Genomic DNA, 13,871 nt, shown 5'->3' with positions numbered 1-13,871 from the left:
AAAGGGGGTGCCGGGTGCAAAGTGGAGACGGTACAGAGCACCTACCTCACGCCCCACTGGCCTGCCTGGCACAGGGCCTCTGGGCAGTCCAGCCAGAGGCCTGAGGGAGGGGGTGGGGAAGTGGGCTGCAGTACCAGGGCACCGGTGCTCGGTGGGCATGGCTTATGTGCAAGCGGGGAAGCTGCAGTCGCAACGCCCAGTGCGCCCCTCTGAGCCTCAGTGTCTTTGTCAGTGAACGGGGAATAGAGAGGCGGCTCACACGCATCAGCCACGGTTTGTGTTCCAGGCACTGTGCCAGGCACGTTGTCGGTGTCAGGTTGTTCAGTTCTCGCCAGGACTGAGTTTATATTCCCCCAGTTGATACAAAAGGTGAGGGCGGGGCACTCCGCAGCGGAAGTGGGGCTGAGGAGGAGAGAGCCTGTGTGCGTGCCGCTCGGTGGTGGGAACAGCGGAGCCACAGGGCAGGGAGTGGCGGCACAGGCTGTGGGACGGGGAGCCGTTCCGTGACCTCGGGCGAACGTGGTCCAGGTACACGCGACCCCTTAGGCCTCCGGCAGGGATGTCCTCTTGCTCCCTCGGGATCGTTCCGAACATCTTCAGTCTTCGCTCCGCTTTGGTTTGCACAAGTCAGCGCTCGCTTTCCCCGTGGTCACTCGGCAGGAAGTTCCACGGGGGCGCATTCTTGGTGAGATTGTAACTCCTTGGGGTGTCTCGTGGGCACGCTGAGGTCACCCTAATTATGCGTCAGGAATGCTGTCATGGCAGGGATGGAATGCAGCAGCCGCCTCAGTTTTCCCCTGGAAATAGCAGCTTCTAATGAAAATACCTCTCACTGCTGGGCCAGGGCGGCCAGTGCGGCCTGACAGTGCTGGCGACGTTCCTGGTGAGGAGGGAAGAGATGCCAACAGCTGAGGCTCTCAGTGGCCGCGCGCTCCTTCTCCTCCCGTTTCCGCGGGGCTGTTCCCAGCGTCCCTCCCCGCGTGCACTTCTCAGGGTGCTGGTCAGGGGTCGGATGAGACCCTGCATTAGCCCTGCTCCCTCCAATCACCTGCCTCCACGCAGCCTCGCGGGGATGCACCGGTCCGAATCACAGGGGCGTACAAGCAGGCAGTCAGCTTTTCACTTAACGTCTTCTCAGCAGCCTCAGTGGGAGTGAAATTCCTTAGGTTTGAAGCGTACACTGAATTCTCCGCTACAATCAGGACGTGGTCTCCACCCCCCAGAGTTTATGCCGCTCCGTAGCTCGTGCCTCCTCTGCCCTGGCTCCAGGCACTTGGGGTTGGCATCCTGCTACTGTAGGTTGGTTCGGATTTTTGTTTGTTGTTGTTATTAAAGTTTTAGGTATACGACATTATAATTTGACAACTGTACTCAGTACAAAGTGCTCACCCCAACAGCCTAATTACAACCCATCACCCTACAACTGACCCTTCACCCCTTTCTCCCACCCCGAGCCCTTCCCCTGTGGTAGCCGCCATCTGTTCTCTGTGTCTATGAACCTGGTGTGGTTTGGTTTGGTTTAGATTCTGCATGTGAGTGAAATCACACAATATTTGTCTTCTTCTGTTTTATTTCATTAGCATTACACGCTCAAGGTCCATCCGTGTTATCACCAATGGCCAGATGTCACTCCTTTTCTGTGACTGAGTAGAATTCCATTGTGTATCTGCACGTCGGTATCCATTCATCCATCGGCGGACACCTCGGTTGCTTCCTTGTCGTGGCTGTGTGAACAGTGCTGCAATGAACCTAGGATCCATGGAGCATTGCACATGAGTGTTTTTGTGTTTTTTGGACAAATGCTCCGCAGTGGAGTTGCTGGATCATCCGGTAGTTCTGTTCTTAACGTCTTCAGGAACCTCCACACTGTTTCCCATGGGGGCGCACCCACCTGCATTCCCACGAAAAGGGCTCCTGTTTCTCCACATCCTCTCCAGCACCCGTTCTTTCTTGTCTTTTTGATAAAACTCACTTTAACGGGCGTGAGGTGGCATCTCATTGTGGTTGTGACTTGCATCTCCCTGATACTTAGTAATTTTGAACGTCTGTTCATGTGCTGTCACCGTCTGTATGGCTTTGGAATGCTCTGCTCATTTTTAATCGGGTTGTTCGTTTTTCTGTTGTTGAGTTGTATGAGTTTTTTATATATTTTGGACATTAACCCCTAATCGGATATACCATTTGCAAACATCATCTCCCATCCTGTAGTTGCTGATGATGGTTTCCTTTGCTTCGCAGAAGCTTTTGAGTTTGATATAGTCTTATTTATTTTGAAAGTCAAAATTTTTAAGATGTGCTTTTGGATCGATTTTTATTCTCAGTGAGGAACATCAGTATTTACAAAGTGAATTCTTTTCATAAGACGCCTAGAAATCCAAGTTCATGTGTAATAGACGTGCAGTCAGAGAGCGGGCGTTCCTACAAAAACTGTCAGATCAGTAGCAAAAGGACAGGAAATGAGCTCAAAGCAGTGTTACCTGTGGCACAGGGACAGGTTCCACGCCTCCCTCCCTCCTCTCCCGCCTCCCTCCCTCCTCTCCCCCCTCCCTCCCTCCCTCCGGCGACCACCTGTCCCTGATGTGAACGTGGAGCCTCAACTTCACTAAAGTTGGTTCCCGGGCAGCCCAGGGGGGAATGGGTCCTTTATCGGTGTTTCAGGAGCAGAGACAGTGGCCAGTCTTCCGATTCCTCACGTGCTCTCTCCTTCCCCGCGGAGTGAGCCACACTGCGGCCTGGGCGAGCGCGCCCTCGCCTCGGGACAGAGATGCCCAGCATTGCCCAGCGTTGCCCACAGCTGGTGCTCTATAGAGAAGACGGTGAGCTGCCTCTCCTCCCTCCTCCCTTCGCCTCCCACTGTCTGCCAGGGGGTCCAGGAGGGGAGGGGTGGCACGGAGGCCCAGGGCTCTCAGAGAAGGTGCAGCGGACGAGCGGGTGCAGCTCTGCGTCCTCCTCCTCCCTCCCCCTGCGCCCCCAACACCTCCCACGCCCACACACCGCAGCACCACTCAGTCTGCGTGCGCCTCCAGGACACGCCGCCACCCCACGCCCCAAGCACGCACTCCCTGCCCAGCACCGGCCCGTGCGGTCCCCTCGGTGCCCATGCGTGCCGTGCCGCCCTCAGTGTGGCCCCACTTTCTTAGAATGCGCGCATTCGGCTCCCTTCGGGTTGGGCGCTCTGGTAATTCGGCAAAGCCAGTGCCATGCCTGGGTTCCTCCCTAGCTGCACTGGCATGAGCGCCGGGCACTGCGCCCAGCGGCGCTCACCCGTCCGAGGCGGCGGCTTCCTGGTTGGAGGAACTCGTGTTCTGGGGGTCATTTCCGGGGCAGGTGTGCTTCTTCTTGGCTGGCTTCATGATCCTTTGAAGTTCATCTCTAAGTGTGACGGGGTGGGGGTGGGGGGTCCCGGTGTGTCTCCAGCACCGAGGCTGCTCTCCGGTGCTAACGAAGCTGGGAGGGTGCGGGGACAGGGCCCGGCAGGCAGAGGGACCTGAACTCCTGAAGTGCCGGAGGTCAGCCACCCCAGGATGCTCTGCAGACCTGACCTCTGACCTGAGAAGGCCAGCTGAGCTAACCTTCCCGCCTGGGGTCCATTCCCCAGGGGAAAAAACAAAACCAAAACCCAAAAACTTTCAATCACATGATGTCACTCATACGTGGAACCTAATGAACAAAATAGATCCAGAGACATAGACGCAAGGAACAGACTGCGGAATCTCAGAGGGAAGGTGGGGGGTGGGTGGGGGGGTGGGAAGAGATGAACCAAAAAACGTGTATGCATGTATGCACACCATGGACACAGACAGTAGGGTGGTGAAGGCAGGTTAGAGGAAGTCAGTGGGTGGGGGGGGACATGTAAATACTTTCAACAATGAGGATTAGTAGTTAATTAATTAATTAAAATAACGACTTCCTGTCTCTGCGTCTCAAAGCCCGACAACCCCTTCATGTTCCCTTTCCCACCTCAGACCCCAGATCCCTGCGGTTAGCGCTTCCTCTGAGCTCAGAGCTGGGAGAAGACGGTCAGTGGTCAGTGCTGCCCAGTCCTCCTCCTCACATCGCAGCCTCACGCTTTCCGGGGGAGACCCTGCATTGCTCAGTAGCTCCTCCCGGGGCCCACTGGGGGGGTCCCCGAGGGGATCGGACATTGGCCGGGAAAGTTCAGCTGTGGGGAGGAGGGGAGGAGCTGTATTTCAAAACCAACTCCACTTTTTTCTTTAAAACCAGTTCACCGGCCAGGACAGGTTCCAGTGTTCTCTCTCTCACCCGCACTCAGGAAATGAGGGCTCCAGCCGCCAGGCTGCCTGCCAGGCTCCCCAAAGCCGGCGCGGCGGCTAATTGCTGTTTACTGCGGGCCGTCCCCCTTCTCCGTAACATTTTCCATCTGCCGCGTCCATTCAGCCCGGAGCGTGTCTGAGCGTGAATGGAATTACTACCCGTGGAAACTATGCTGCCGAGGCCATAGAGCAGCTGCAGGAACGCGCACATTTTCCATCCTCGCCGCGCCTTCCCAGGGACGGTGACTAAGGCGCTGACGTCACCTCTTTCCAGGAGCCGCTCACACTGTCCCTGCGGCTGGGCCTGCGGCTCGGGATCTGCCCTCCAAACAGGATGCGCCTGGAGCCCAGTTTTCCCGGGGGGCTGGGCCCGGGCGCTTTATAAGCCGGGCTCCGCGGACCAGCCGTCTCTCAAAGGAATCTCGCTGGCTCTCCGTGCGACCCTGCCTCTCTCTCCCTCTCCCTGGGAGGAAGCAAGATGCACTTCAGGAACTTTAACTACAGTTTTAGCTCCTTGGTGGCCTGTGTGGCCAACAGTGACATCTTCAGCCAAAGTGAAGCGAGGGTAAGGCTTCTGAGCCACAGCGAGTTTGAGTTTTCAAAGCGTGACGTTAATCGGGACTGTTTCTTTTTCTTTCCGACTTCTCTTAACTGGGACTGTTAACGGGACTATTTGGGGGTGGGGGCATGTGGCTCTCCTGTGGCCTTGGGGTTTTTGAAATAAATCCAAAATGCTTTGAGCCTTAAAAAGCAAAAGTGCTCGCCCGCGGGACGGGCTGGGGAGGACTTTCAAAGCTCGGTGACGCCAGAGCCCTGGCCAGCAGGAGGCGACGGCGCCGCGGGCTTGGCTCTGGGCAGACTCTCTAGAGGGAGGGCTTAGTGGAGGGCACGTTTCGCTGGCGTCCGGAGAGCTTGGTTCCGTCTTAGGAAATAAAGGCCGCGCAGTGGTTGTGTGACTGCAGAACTTCCCGGTTTCTCTAGCCCAGAGGGCGCAGCCACGGCGAGTGGTAAAGCTGAGAAACAAGGTCCGAGCCTCCGGAGGGCGCTCCGGGCTGGCGGCGGGCACAGGCGGTCACTGTCATGGCTGTGCCGCCTTCCTTGGAGGGGATGTGAAGTTCGCAGCAGCACCTGCCGCCGCCCGGCTCCCCGTGTGTGCGGGAGGCACTCGGTTAGGACACGCGCTGCGGTTAGCCGTGCGCTCCTGCTGTCCCGGTGCCGCCGCGGGCACCGCAGCCGTGCGGCCAGCGCGCGCTGTCGGGACAGAGGGTTTGGGGGGCTGGCAGTGGCGGGTCTCACAGAGGGCGCACGCTCTCCGCGTCCCGTCCTGAGCCCTGACTTGTATTCTAAAAATACTCGCCGAGTCACCGCTCCTCAATGGTGAATCATAACTTCAGACCTGACAGCAGTCACGGCCTGTAACGAGGTCAGCGGCACTCCGGTGCTCCGTCAGGGCACCGTGCGGCAGCCCGCCCGCGGAGAGGCGGAGAAGCCGGCAGTGCGGCGGCTGCGGCTGCCCGTCTCCCCTCCCCGGTGCAGGTGCCGAGGGAGGGCAGGTCTCCATGACCGAAGGGAAGCCAGCGAGTTCCGGAGCGAAAGCGTGTGCCTTGTTCCCGCTCCCGCTTCACAGCGCTGGGGGGGTCGCCCGGTGGCGACATGAGGACCTGCCCCGTCCCCGCGTGCCCGGCCCCGAATGTTCTAGAAGATGCTTTCCTCTCGCATTAGGAATCCCCTCTCCGCTCTGCAGAAGCAGGTGCCTCCCATAGGTCTCAGGTCCCCGCGGGCCAGCTCTGTCCTGCGTCTCCGTGCGGAGGGCACCTGCCCTGGCACCTGCTCAGCCCAAACTCTGCAAGTTCTTCCAGGCCTGCCTGTCCGCCGCTCCCTCTCTGGCTGGAACCCTGAGGGGCTACCGTGGACACCCCGCGCCCCCCCGTAAGGACCCCCCCAGTGACACCTCCCGCGGGAGGGGGTGGTCTCAGAGCCTCTCCGGGAGCTGCTGGCTCTTCGCTGCGCCTTCGTCTTCTCGGCCCCGTCACTGGAGGTGCGCAGGGCGGGCGCTGTGCCAGGTGCAGAGTGGGCCCAGGACGCTGCCGTGAGAGCGGCTGTTTCAGAGAGTTCAGAACAAGCTTGTTCTGAGTGAGCAAACAGCGGGGAGGATTGTCAACCCTCTTCCTTCACGTTAAAATGTGCCAGGTCCACAGAAACGGGTTTCTCAGGTGAGCCGCACTGCGTCTCCGCCCTGAGGAGCCTGCGGGGGACACGGTCCGGGTCCTGCGCCGCGGGGCAGGGACGGGGTTCACAGGCGGGGAGGCACTGGGCTCAGGGCAGGGGACCGGCGCACACCTCATTCTGCGTTAACAAGAGCGTTTCTGTGAGGCTGAGAAGTGTTTGTTGGTGATCGTCCCACCGATGAGTGAGCTTAGTCCGTCATGTGCTCTTCCTTCCTTCTAAAGTCATGGTCGGCAAACCGCGGCTCACGAGCCACATGCGGCTCTTTGGCCCCTTGAGTGTGGCTCTTCCACAAAATACCACGGCCTGGGCGAGTCTATTTTGAAGAAGTAGCGTTAAAAGAAGTTTAAGTTTAAAAAATTGGGCTCTCAAAAGAAATTGCAATCGTTGTACTGTTGATATTTGGCTCTGTTGACTAATGAGTTTGCCGACCGCTGTTCTAAAGCAGTGGTTCTCAACCTTTCTAATGCCGCGACCCTTTAATACAGTTCCTCATGTTGTGGTGACCCCCAACCATAAAATTATTTTTGTTGCTACTTCATAACTGTAATTTTGCTACTGTTATGAATCGTAATGTAAATATCTGTGTTTTCCGATGGTCTTAGGCGACCCTGCTATGACAGGTTGAGAACCACTGCTGTAGAGCCTAAGACCATCGGAAAACACAGGTATTTACATTACGATTCATAACAGTAGCAAAATTACAGTTATGAAGTAGCAACGAAAATAATTTTATGGTTGGGGGTCACCACAACATGAGGAACTGCATTAAAGGGCCGCGGCATTGGGAAGGTTGAGCACCACTGGTCTAAAGCCGTCCGCCTTCTCCCAGAGCGCGGCTTCCTGTGGGTAAGAATCCGCTTCCTCCTACAGAAACGTCACGAAGCGGCTCTCCAGGGTCCGGTGAAGGCACCTTTTAACTCCTGTATTTCTGTTTCCCAGGCCAAGTTCGAGTCCCTCTTTAGGACGTACGACAAGGACATCAGCTTCCAGTACTTCAAGAGCTTCAAGCGCGTCCGGGTCAACTTCAGCAGCCCCTTGGCCGCCGCCGCCGCCCGGCTGCACCTGCACAAGACGGAGTTTCTGGGGAAGGAGATGAAGCTGTATTTTGCGCAGGTGCGTGGCGCTCATTGGCCTGCGTGCTTCTCCACCCCCCCCCCCTGCCCTGTTAAGAGAGTAGCCTGGACGGGGATCACGTCCTGCATCCATTCAGATCCGAGACCTCGTCCTGAGAAAGGCAGACCTCACCCTCCAGAGTCCCCAGGTCCCCTCTTCTCGGAAACCTCAGGCTTTCTGCGGAGGTGACTCACACATGGCCTTGGGTGGAGTGTTGATGGGGAGGGGGCAGCCTGCACTGGGTGGGCATGGCCCCTGGCCCCCCAGACTCGAGCAGTAGGTCTCTGAGAGTCTGATGGGGTGCCGCCCTCCACAGGGGCCGCTCCCGGTTCTCGGCAGCCGCCCGCCCTGGCTCGCACCTCAGCGCAGCAGCCAGCGCTGTGGCCGGGTTGCTTTGCCTCCTGCTCCCCACCCTCCAGTGCCCAGGCCCTCCATGGAGGTGACCACCTCCCGGGCAGCTCACAGAGTTCCACTGGATGGTGTGACCCGGGGGGAGAGGAGCTTCTGGGGTGCCACTCCCCGGTTACAGTGAGCCCCGCGGGGTGCGGGGGACGGGGTGGGCGCTGTGTCCCCCAGGCCAGGGAGCAGCCCTCTAGGGCAGCTTGCTGAGCAGAAAAGGCCAACTCCCTGGGCTTAGAGCGGGCGCCCTGCCCTGCCCCCTAGTGGTGAGTGTGGGCGCAGGCTTCCCTGAGGATGCCTGGCTGTGAGCATGCTCCTGGCTGCACGAGGTGGGGTTTCCTATAAATAACGGCTTAGACCCTCCACGGCTTGTTCTGATTATTCAGGAAAATGCATGTCAGATTGTGTGTAGGGAGGGGCAGCCCAAACGGGTAAGATTTTGCTGCTCAGCCCTCTGATCGCCGTAGAACTTTTACGCTCAACGAGGACCAGAGGGTGCGGGGGGAGCCTGGGTCCCCGGCCCGGCCTGGTCCTGAAGAATGACGACATCCTGGAGTGTCCTTGGCCTCCTGGCGCTGGAGCCTGCTGGGTGTGTGAGGGGCGGCAGAAGGGGTGTCCCGGCTCGGTCTGACCTGGACCCATTTACACACAAACCATCTGTCCGTCCTCCCTCCGTCTCTGAGCCTGAGTGCCTGAGCCCCGTCCTGGAGGCTCCCCCAGAACCCGAACCCAGACACCCTCTGGGCCGCTTTCCGTGCGGCCTGGCCTGTCCTCGCACCTGCGTTCCGAGCGGCATTGCGGCTGCTGCATCGCCGGCCCCTTTCTCCCCCAGACGCTGCACATCGGGAGCTCCCACCTGGCCCCCCCAAACCCGGACAAGCAGTTTCTGATCTCTCCTCCCGCCTCGCCGCCTGTTGGCTGGAAGCAAGTGGAAGACGCCACGCCCGTCATAAATTACGATCTCTTATACGCCATCTCCAAGCTAGGACCAGGTGAGCGGGGCCCCCGGGCCAGGTGAAGGGGGTGCCAGGGCCAGGTGAGCGGGGCCCCAGGGGAGGGGAGGGGCAGGTGAGCGGGCCGGGGCCGGGGACAGCAGTGAGGAGAGACCATGCTGAGGGCCCAGACGCAGATGCTCGGGTCGGGAGGCGTGGCCTCCCCACTGTCCTTCCCACCCCGTGTGCCTGGCGCCAGCGAGAACCACCTGTCTGCGCCTTCAGTGTCAGGGGAACCCGTGGGGTGCGGCGTGCTGCCTCTGGCCTCGCTCCTTAGGGAGGACCACGGGGATGTGGTTGGTTGTGGGGACCGAATGCCAGGGCCCCTCCTGGCCAGCATCCGTGACCCCATCCTCACCCACTGACAGCCTGGGTGGGCTCCAGGCCCAGTCCGGCCGCTCCGCGTGGAGATGAGCGTGGACTGTGGGGAGGAAACCAGCCCCCGCCCCCCTCCTGGCCCAGGGCTGCTCCCCTGGAGTGGCCAGAGGACGGAGGCTCCAGAGCCCGAGGGGGCAAGGTGTGAGCCTCGGGGGGACGGGCACCCTGGCCTCGGCTCCTCCTCCATGAGACGGGCTCTGACCCCCGTGGGGCCCAGGCAGCTCCCCCTGTGCCGGGCCCTGGCCGCGCTCAGTTCCTGGTTTCCCCAAGCGGTAAAATGTTGGGGCGCCGGGCTGTGTGGTAGAGGGCTGGGGAGGAGGCAGGTGGGTCTCGGGGTGCAGAGGGGCGGGCAGCAGAGGAGAAGGTGCTGAGCCATGGCCCCTCGTTTCTCCTTGAGCCGCAATCAGATGTCCTCGGTCGAGGTGTCAGTTTCTCGGCCATCAGCAGTTTCTTGTGGAAAAGGTTACGTTTCTGAAAACATCGGAAACGTCCTGTGCGGCGGAGCGCAGGGATCCGTTACCGGCGGCCCGTGGCGCGTGAAGGTCGAGGCGGGCAGCGGGCTGGGCCTGTGCTCCCACAGCTCCTGCCGAGGCGATCAGGCTGGGGGCGGGGTCCCCCGGCAGAGCAGGGGGACGGGGTCTCCCCGGGGCAGAGCAGGGGCATGGGTCTCCCCCGGGGCAGAGCAGGGGGACGGGGTCTCCCCGGGGCAGAGCAGGGGGCATGGGTCTCCCCCGGGGCAGATCAGGGGGCATGGGTCTCCCCCGGGGCAGAGCAGGGGGCATGGGTCTCCCCCGGGGCAGATCAGGGGGACGGGGTCTCCCCGGGGCAGAGCAGGGGGACGGGGTCTCCCCGGGCAGAGCAGGGGGACGGGGTCTCCCCGGGGCAGAGCAGGGGGACGGGGTCTCCCCGGGGCAGAGCAGGGGGACGGGGTCTCCCCGGGCAGAGCAGGGGGGACAGGGTCTCCCCAGGCAGAGCAGGGGGACGGGGTCTCCCCCGGGGCAGAGCAGGGGGGACGGGGTCTCCCCAGGGCAGAGCAGGGGGATGGGGTCTCCCCAGGGCAGAGCAGGTGGGACGGGGTGTCCCCGGGGCAGAGCAGGGAGACGGGGTCTCCCCGGGCAGAGCAGGGGGACGGGGTCTCCCCGGGCAGAGCAGGGAGACGGGGTCTCCCCGGGCAGAGCAGGGGGACGGGCCCCTGCGGGGAGAGGGCACTGCTGAGGGAGACCCCTCTGCCACACCTCCCCCACGGAGGCTGAGGGGAAGCTCTGGTGGAGACTGCGGGAACCAGCGTGCCCGGGGCTTCCTAACGGAGCCGGTGGCTGAGTCGTGGTCTGGCTGTGCTCTGCAGCCCGCGGGATGGCAGAGGTTTTGCAAACGTCGTCCTATCCCTACCCTCTGGGTGCGCCTGGTTGGTGGGTTGGGGGGTTTGTTAAGAGCATCGTGGCCAAGATGGCCCGTGACCTCTGACCCTCTGGGCAGCTCTCCCCCAGCGAGGCCCTTGCGCCCTTCGGACAGTGGCAGCACCCCAGGCTCGGCGTGCAGCTGAGCAAAGGCATCCCCGCCCTCCTGTGAGTGAAGGCGCCTGCGTGCGGACAGGAGGCCAGCGGGGGCGGCGGGGGCCCTGCTCACGGCTCCTCCCGTCGGGAAGGCCCCCCGAAGCAAGTCCTGTCCAGGCGTGTCCCTCCGGCCCCTCCGCCGACCCGGACGCTGGGCCGCGGGCGCTCGCTCGGGCTCTCGCTCCTGCCCGGGTGACCTGGCTGCTCTCTCTCTCCCCAGGGGACAAGTACGAGCTGCACGCGGCCACCGACACCACGCCCAGCGTCGTGGTGCACGTGTGCGAGAGCGAGCAGGAGGACGAGGAGGAGGACGAGATGGAACGGATGAAGAGGCCCAAGCCCAAAATCATCCAGACCCGGAGGCCGGAGTACACGCCCGTCCACCTCAGCTGAGCGGCCTGCGGCGTCCCTGTCACCACGGGGGGATCTCACTGGGAGGCGGCCGCTCTGGGCCGTGGAGCGGCTGCCGTGGCCGCGGGGCGGACCGTCCCGCTCTCATTGTCAGCGGAGGACCAGCGTGGTCTCCTGGTCCTCCCCGCATCGCTGTGTGTGCCCCGGGGAGGTCCGGACCAGCCACGCCGCTGGGTCATCGCACACGGACCTCGGGGCGTCTCACGCCAACCGGCCGCGGTCCTGCCTCGTACCTTCCCCAGCGGCTCTGTTCTGCCCAGGGCAGGCTGATCCGGGGCCGGGCCGTTCCCAGCAGCCCTCGGGCAGGCCCTCTGGGGGGCAGAGTGCCCGTGGTGCCCACCAAGCGTCTGAGGCGGGCAGCTGGGGGACGCAGTGCAGTGCGGACAGCGCGGCGCCCCTCCTCCCTCCCGCCGGCGGCGTTCCTGCATGTCTGTTCCCGCCTCCAGAGCTGAGCCGGCCCGTCGCTCCGCCCCGCTCTGCACGTCGGAAATCAGCGCTGGGACTGCCGCCTTCCCGGCTCGCGGCGCCTAAGAGCGCCCACGCGGCGTCTACCTGGATCCGAGGCTCGGCGTCCTGCCGGTGCCTGCAGCCATGTGCCCTGCCAGCCCATCTCTGGTCTGGGCGGGTCCCCTCCCGCGTCAGAGACAGCAGGTTCCCTGCCAGCCTCCGGGGGTGAGGCGTCTGGGGTTGGCGTTGGTCTGTCTGTCTCTCTCACGCGGTGGTTTATACCGATTCCTGGGAATGGTGGGGTAGGGTGGCTGGGTTTCTGCCCCACGAACATCGAGGTGAACTTGTAAATAAAGCCGGCAGCACATGGTCACGCCTGCTGTGCGCTTGGTGGACGCGGCAGAGGGCGCCTGGCTGGGCGGGTGGCCCACCTGGGCGGGGGCGGGGGACACGGTGTGGCGTGGACAGTGGGCGCGGCGACGTGAGCGGGACACAGTGCCTTCCCCCTTCGTCCACGCGGTTCCCTCTGGGACTCCTCGTGGAGGCTGTCCGTCGGGTAAGTGGGTTCTGTTCTGGCCTTAAAGCACCACGACGACGCCTGTCGATTTAACACAACCCGCTGCCGCGGAACGAGCAGCGCCGGGACCTGCGAGCGGGCTCTAAGGGAGCGAGCACGTCTGGGTGTTCGTGTCGGAAGCTGACTGGATGGATATTCTCAGAACCCTGTTTACGTGCTTGGCGGGGGCGGGGGGCTGGGGGGGGGGGCGCATGCGGAGCGCACTGCCGGCATTCGGGGTTCAGCGGAGTGCTGTCCCGGAGAGGCCGGCTCAGAGCGTCTTTATTGACTGCGTCGGCAATAAACCGCACACATGCTCCTGGAAAAGCGACCTCTGTCCTTTCTGATCATCGGTCTGGACCCTCTGAACCCATCCCGGCTCAGGAGGACCGTCCCTGTCAGGCTGAGTTTAGAAACGGCTGCCTGGTGGCTGTGGCTCATGGGGGTCCGCCACCCCGACACGGCGCGGGTCCTGGGGAGGCGGAGGGCATCGGAGGGGCTGGCTCACTTTGTCCGGCAGGCGCCACCGGGAGGGAAACCCTCCTGGCACCGTCGCCACACAGCGCTGTGACCGTCCCCTCGAAAAGCTCACTTTCCTGTTCGATAAGACGCCATGGGGATAGGAGGTTACAGAGGTGCCTCTGTCCCGAGAGTCTGTCCCTCCGCACGGCAGGCAGCCTCGGCCGGGACTCTCCTTATAGATGGGGGGGGTTCAGGCCGACCTCACCAGGATCTATTGCTGGTCGCCAGCAAGTGACAGGCATCCTGATCGAGATGAATGTTCATCCGTTTCCCATGAAAATCCACGTGCTTCTCCCCTCAGCGGCAGCCTCATCTCAACAGCACTTGCGTGTTTTAAAGCCACGTGTGCGTGAGGCTTAGCCATGCTGGGAATCCACACTTCAGTCACGTCGTGACGCTGACGAGGAGCAGATTCACTCAGTGGCCATCGGGGGCGGGGACTATCACTGACTGAGCCTTAGCGGGGCGAGGGGCACAGTGGGGAGCCCGGGACCCTGTTTCATAAATAACCTGGGTTAGGCCGAGGCGGGGCCCTGCGCCTGGCTCCCGGCAGGTGCCCTCACTATGGGGAAGTGCAGGCAGACCTGATGGGAATCACAACAAATCACACCATCTCCCTCACCCGGACCATGTCCCAGCTGCCTCCTGCACGCCCCACATGGGATGGGGCCCACAGCCCGGCCTGTGCCCTGACCGGGAATTGAACTGGGACCTCCTGGTTCATCGATCAGCGTTCAACCACTGAGCCATGCCAGCTGGGCATCTTTTGTTTACGAAAGAAAGAAATGATTTGTAAGGGATTAAGGCGTGGTGTCTACATTCGGCATTTCTTTTTCCTACAAGATTCTGATTAGAGATTCGATGCATTCTGCATAGCAAATGAGAGCCAGTGGTCACTCTACAGCTGCTCACAGCTCCCTGGTTCAAACCTACCAGGCCCCTCTGGCTGACATTCATGTCCTGGCGATGTGTAATTTTCAGTGTTCTAGCTCACCAA

The 13,871-nt window shown here is 61.7% G+C and overlaps 1 protein-coding gene across 2 annotated transcripts in view; it reads left to right on the top strand.

Moving 5' to 3' along the window:
• The window catches only part of RCAN1 (regulator of calcineurin 1), a 48,495-nt gene extending 35,966 nt beyond the window's left edge, over positions 1 to 12,529 (top strand). The window contains exons 1-4 of one of the 2 annotated variants that reach the window (XM_079766868.1): positions 4,608 to 4,839; positions 7,443 to 7,616; positions 8,848 to 9,007; positions 11,159 to 12,529. In XM_079766868.1, the coding sequence (XP_079622994.1) occupies positions 4,753 to 4,839; positions 7,443 to 7,616; positions 8,848 to 9,007; positions 11,159 to 11,331 (594 nt within the window). In that variant the 5' untranslated portion in view covers positions 4,608 to 4,752 and the 3' untranslated portion in view covers positions 11,332 to 12,529. Of the gene's footprint in view, positions 1 to 4,607; positions 4,840 to 7,442; positions 7,617 to 8,847; positions 9,008 to 11,158 lie in introns of those variants that run through there. The other variant, XM_079766867.1, reaches the window with a different exon arrangement.
• Positions 12,530 to 13,871: the final 1,342 nt, after the last annotated feature.

This window comes from Cnephaeus nilssonii (genome assembly GCF_951640355.1).
Source record: "Cnephaeus nilssonii genome assembly, chromosome: 3".
NCBI lineage: Eukaryota > Metazoa > Chordata > Mammalia > Chiroptera > Vespertilionidae > Cnephaeus > Cnephaeus nilssonii.
Note: the sequence above shows the minus strand (reverse complement) of the source record. Positions and strands in the feature narration are given on the sequence as shown.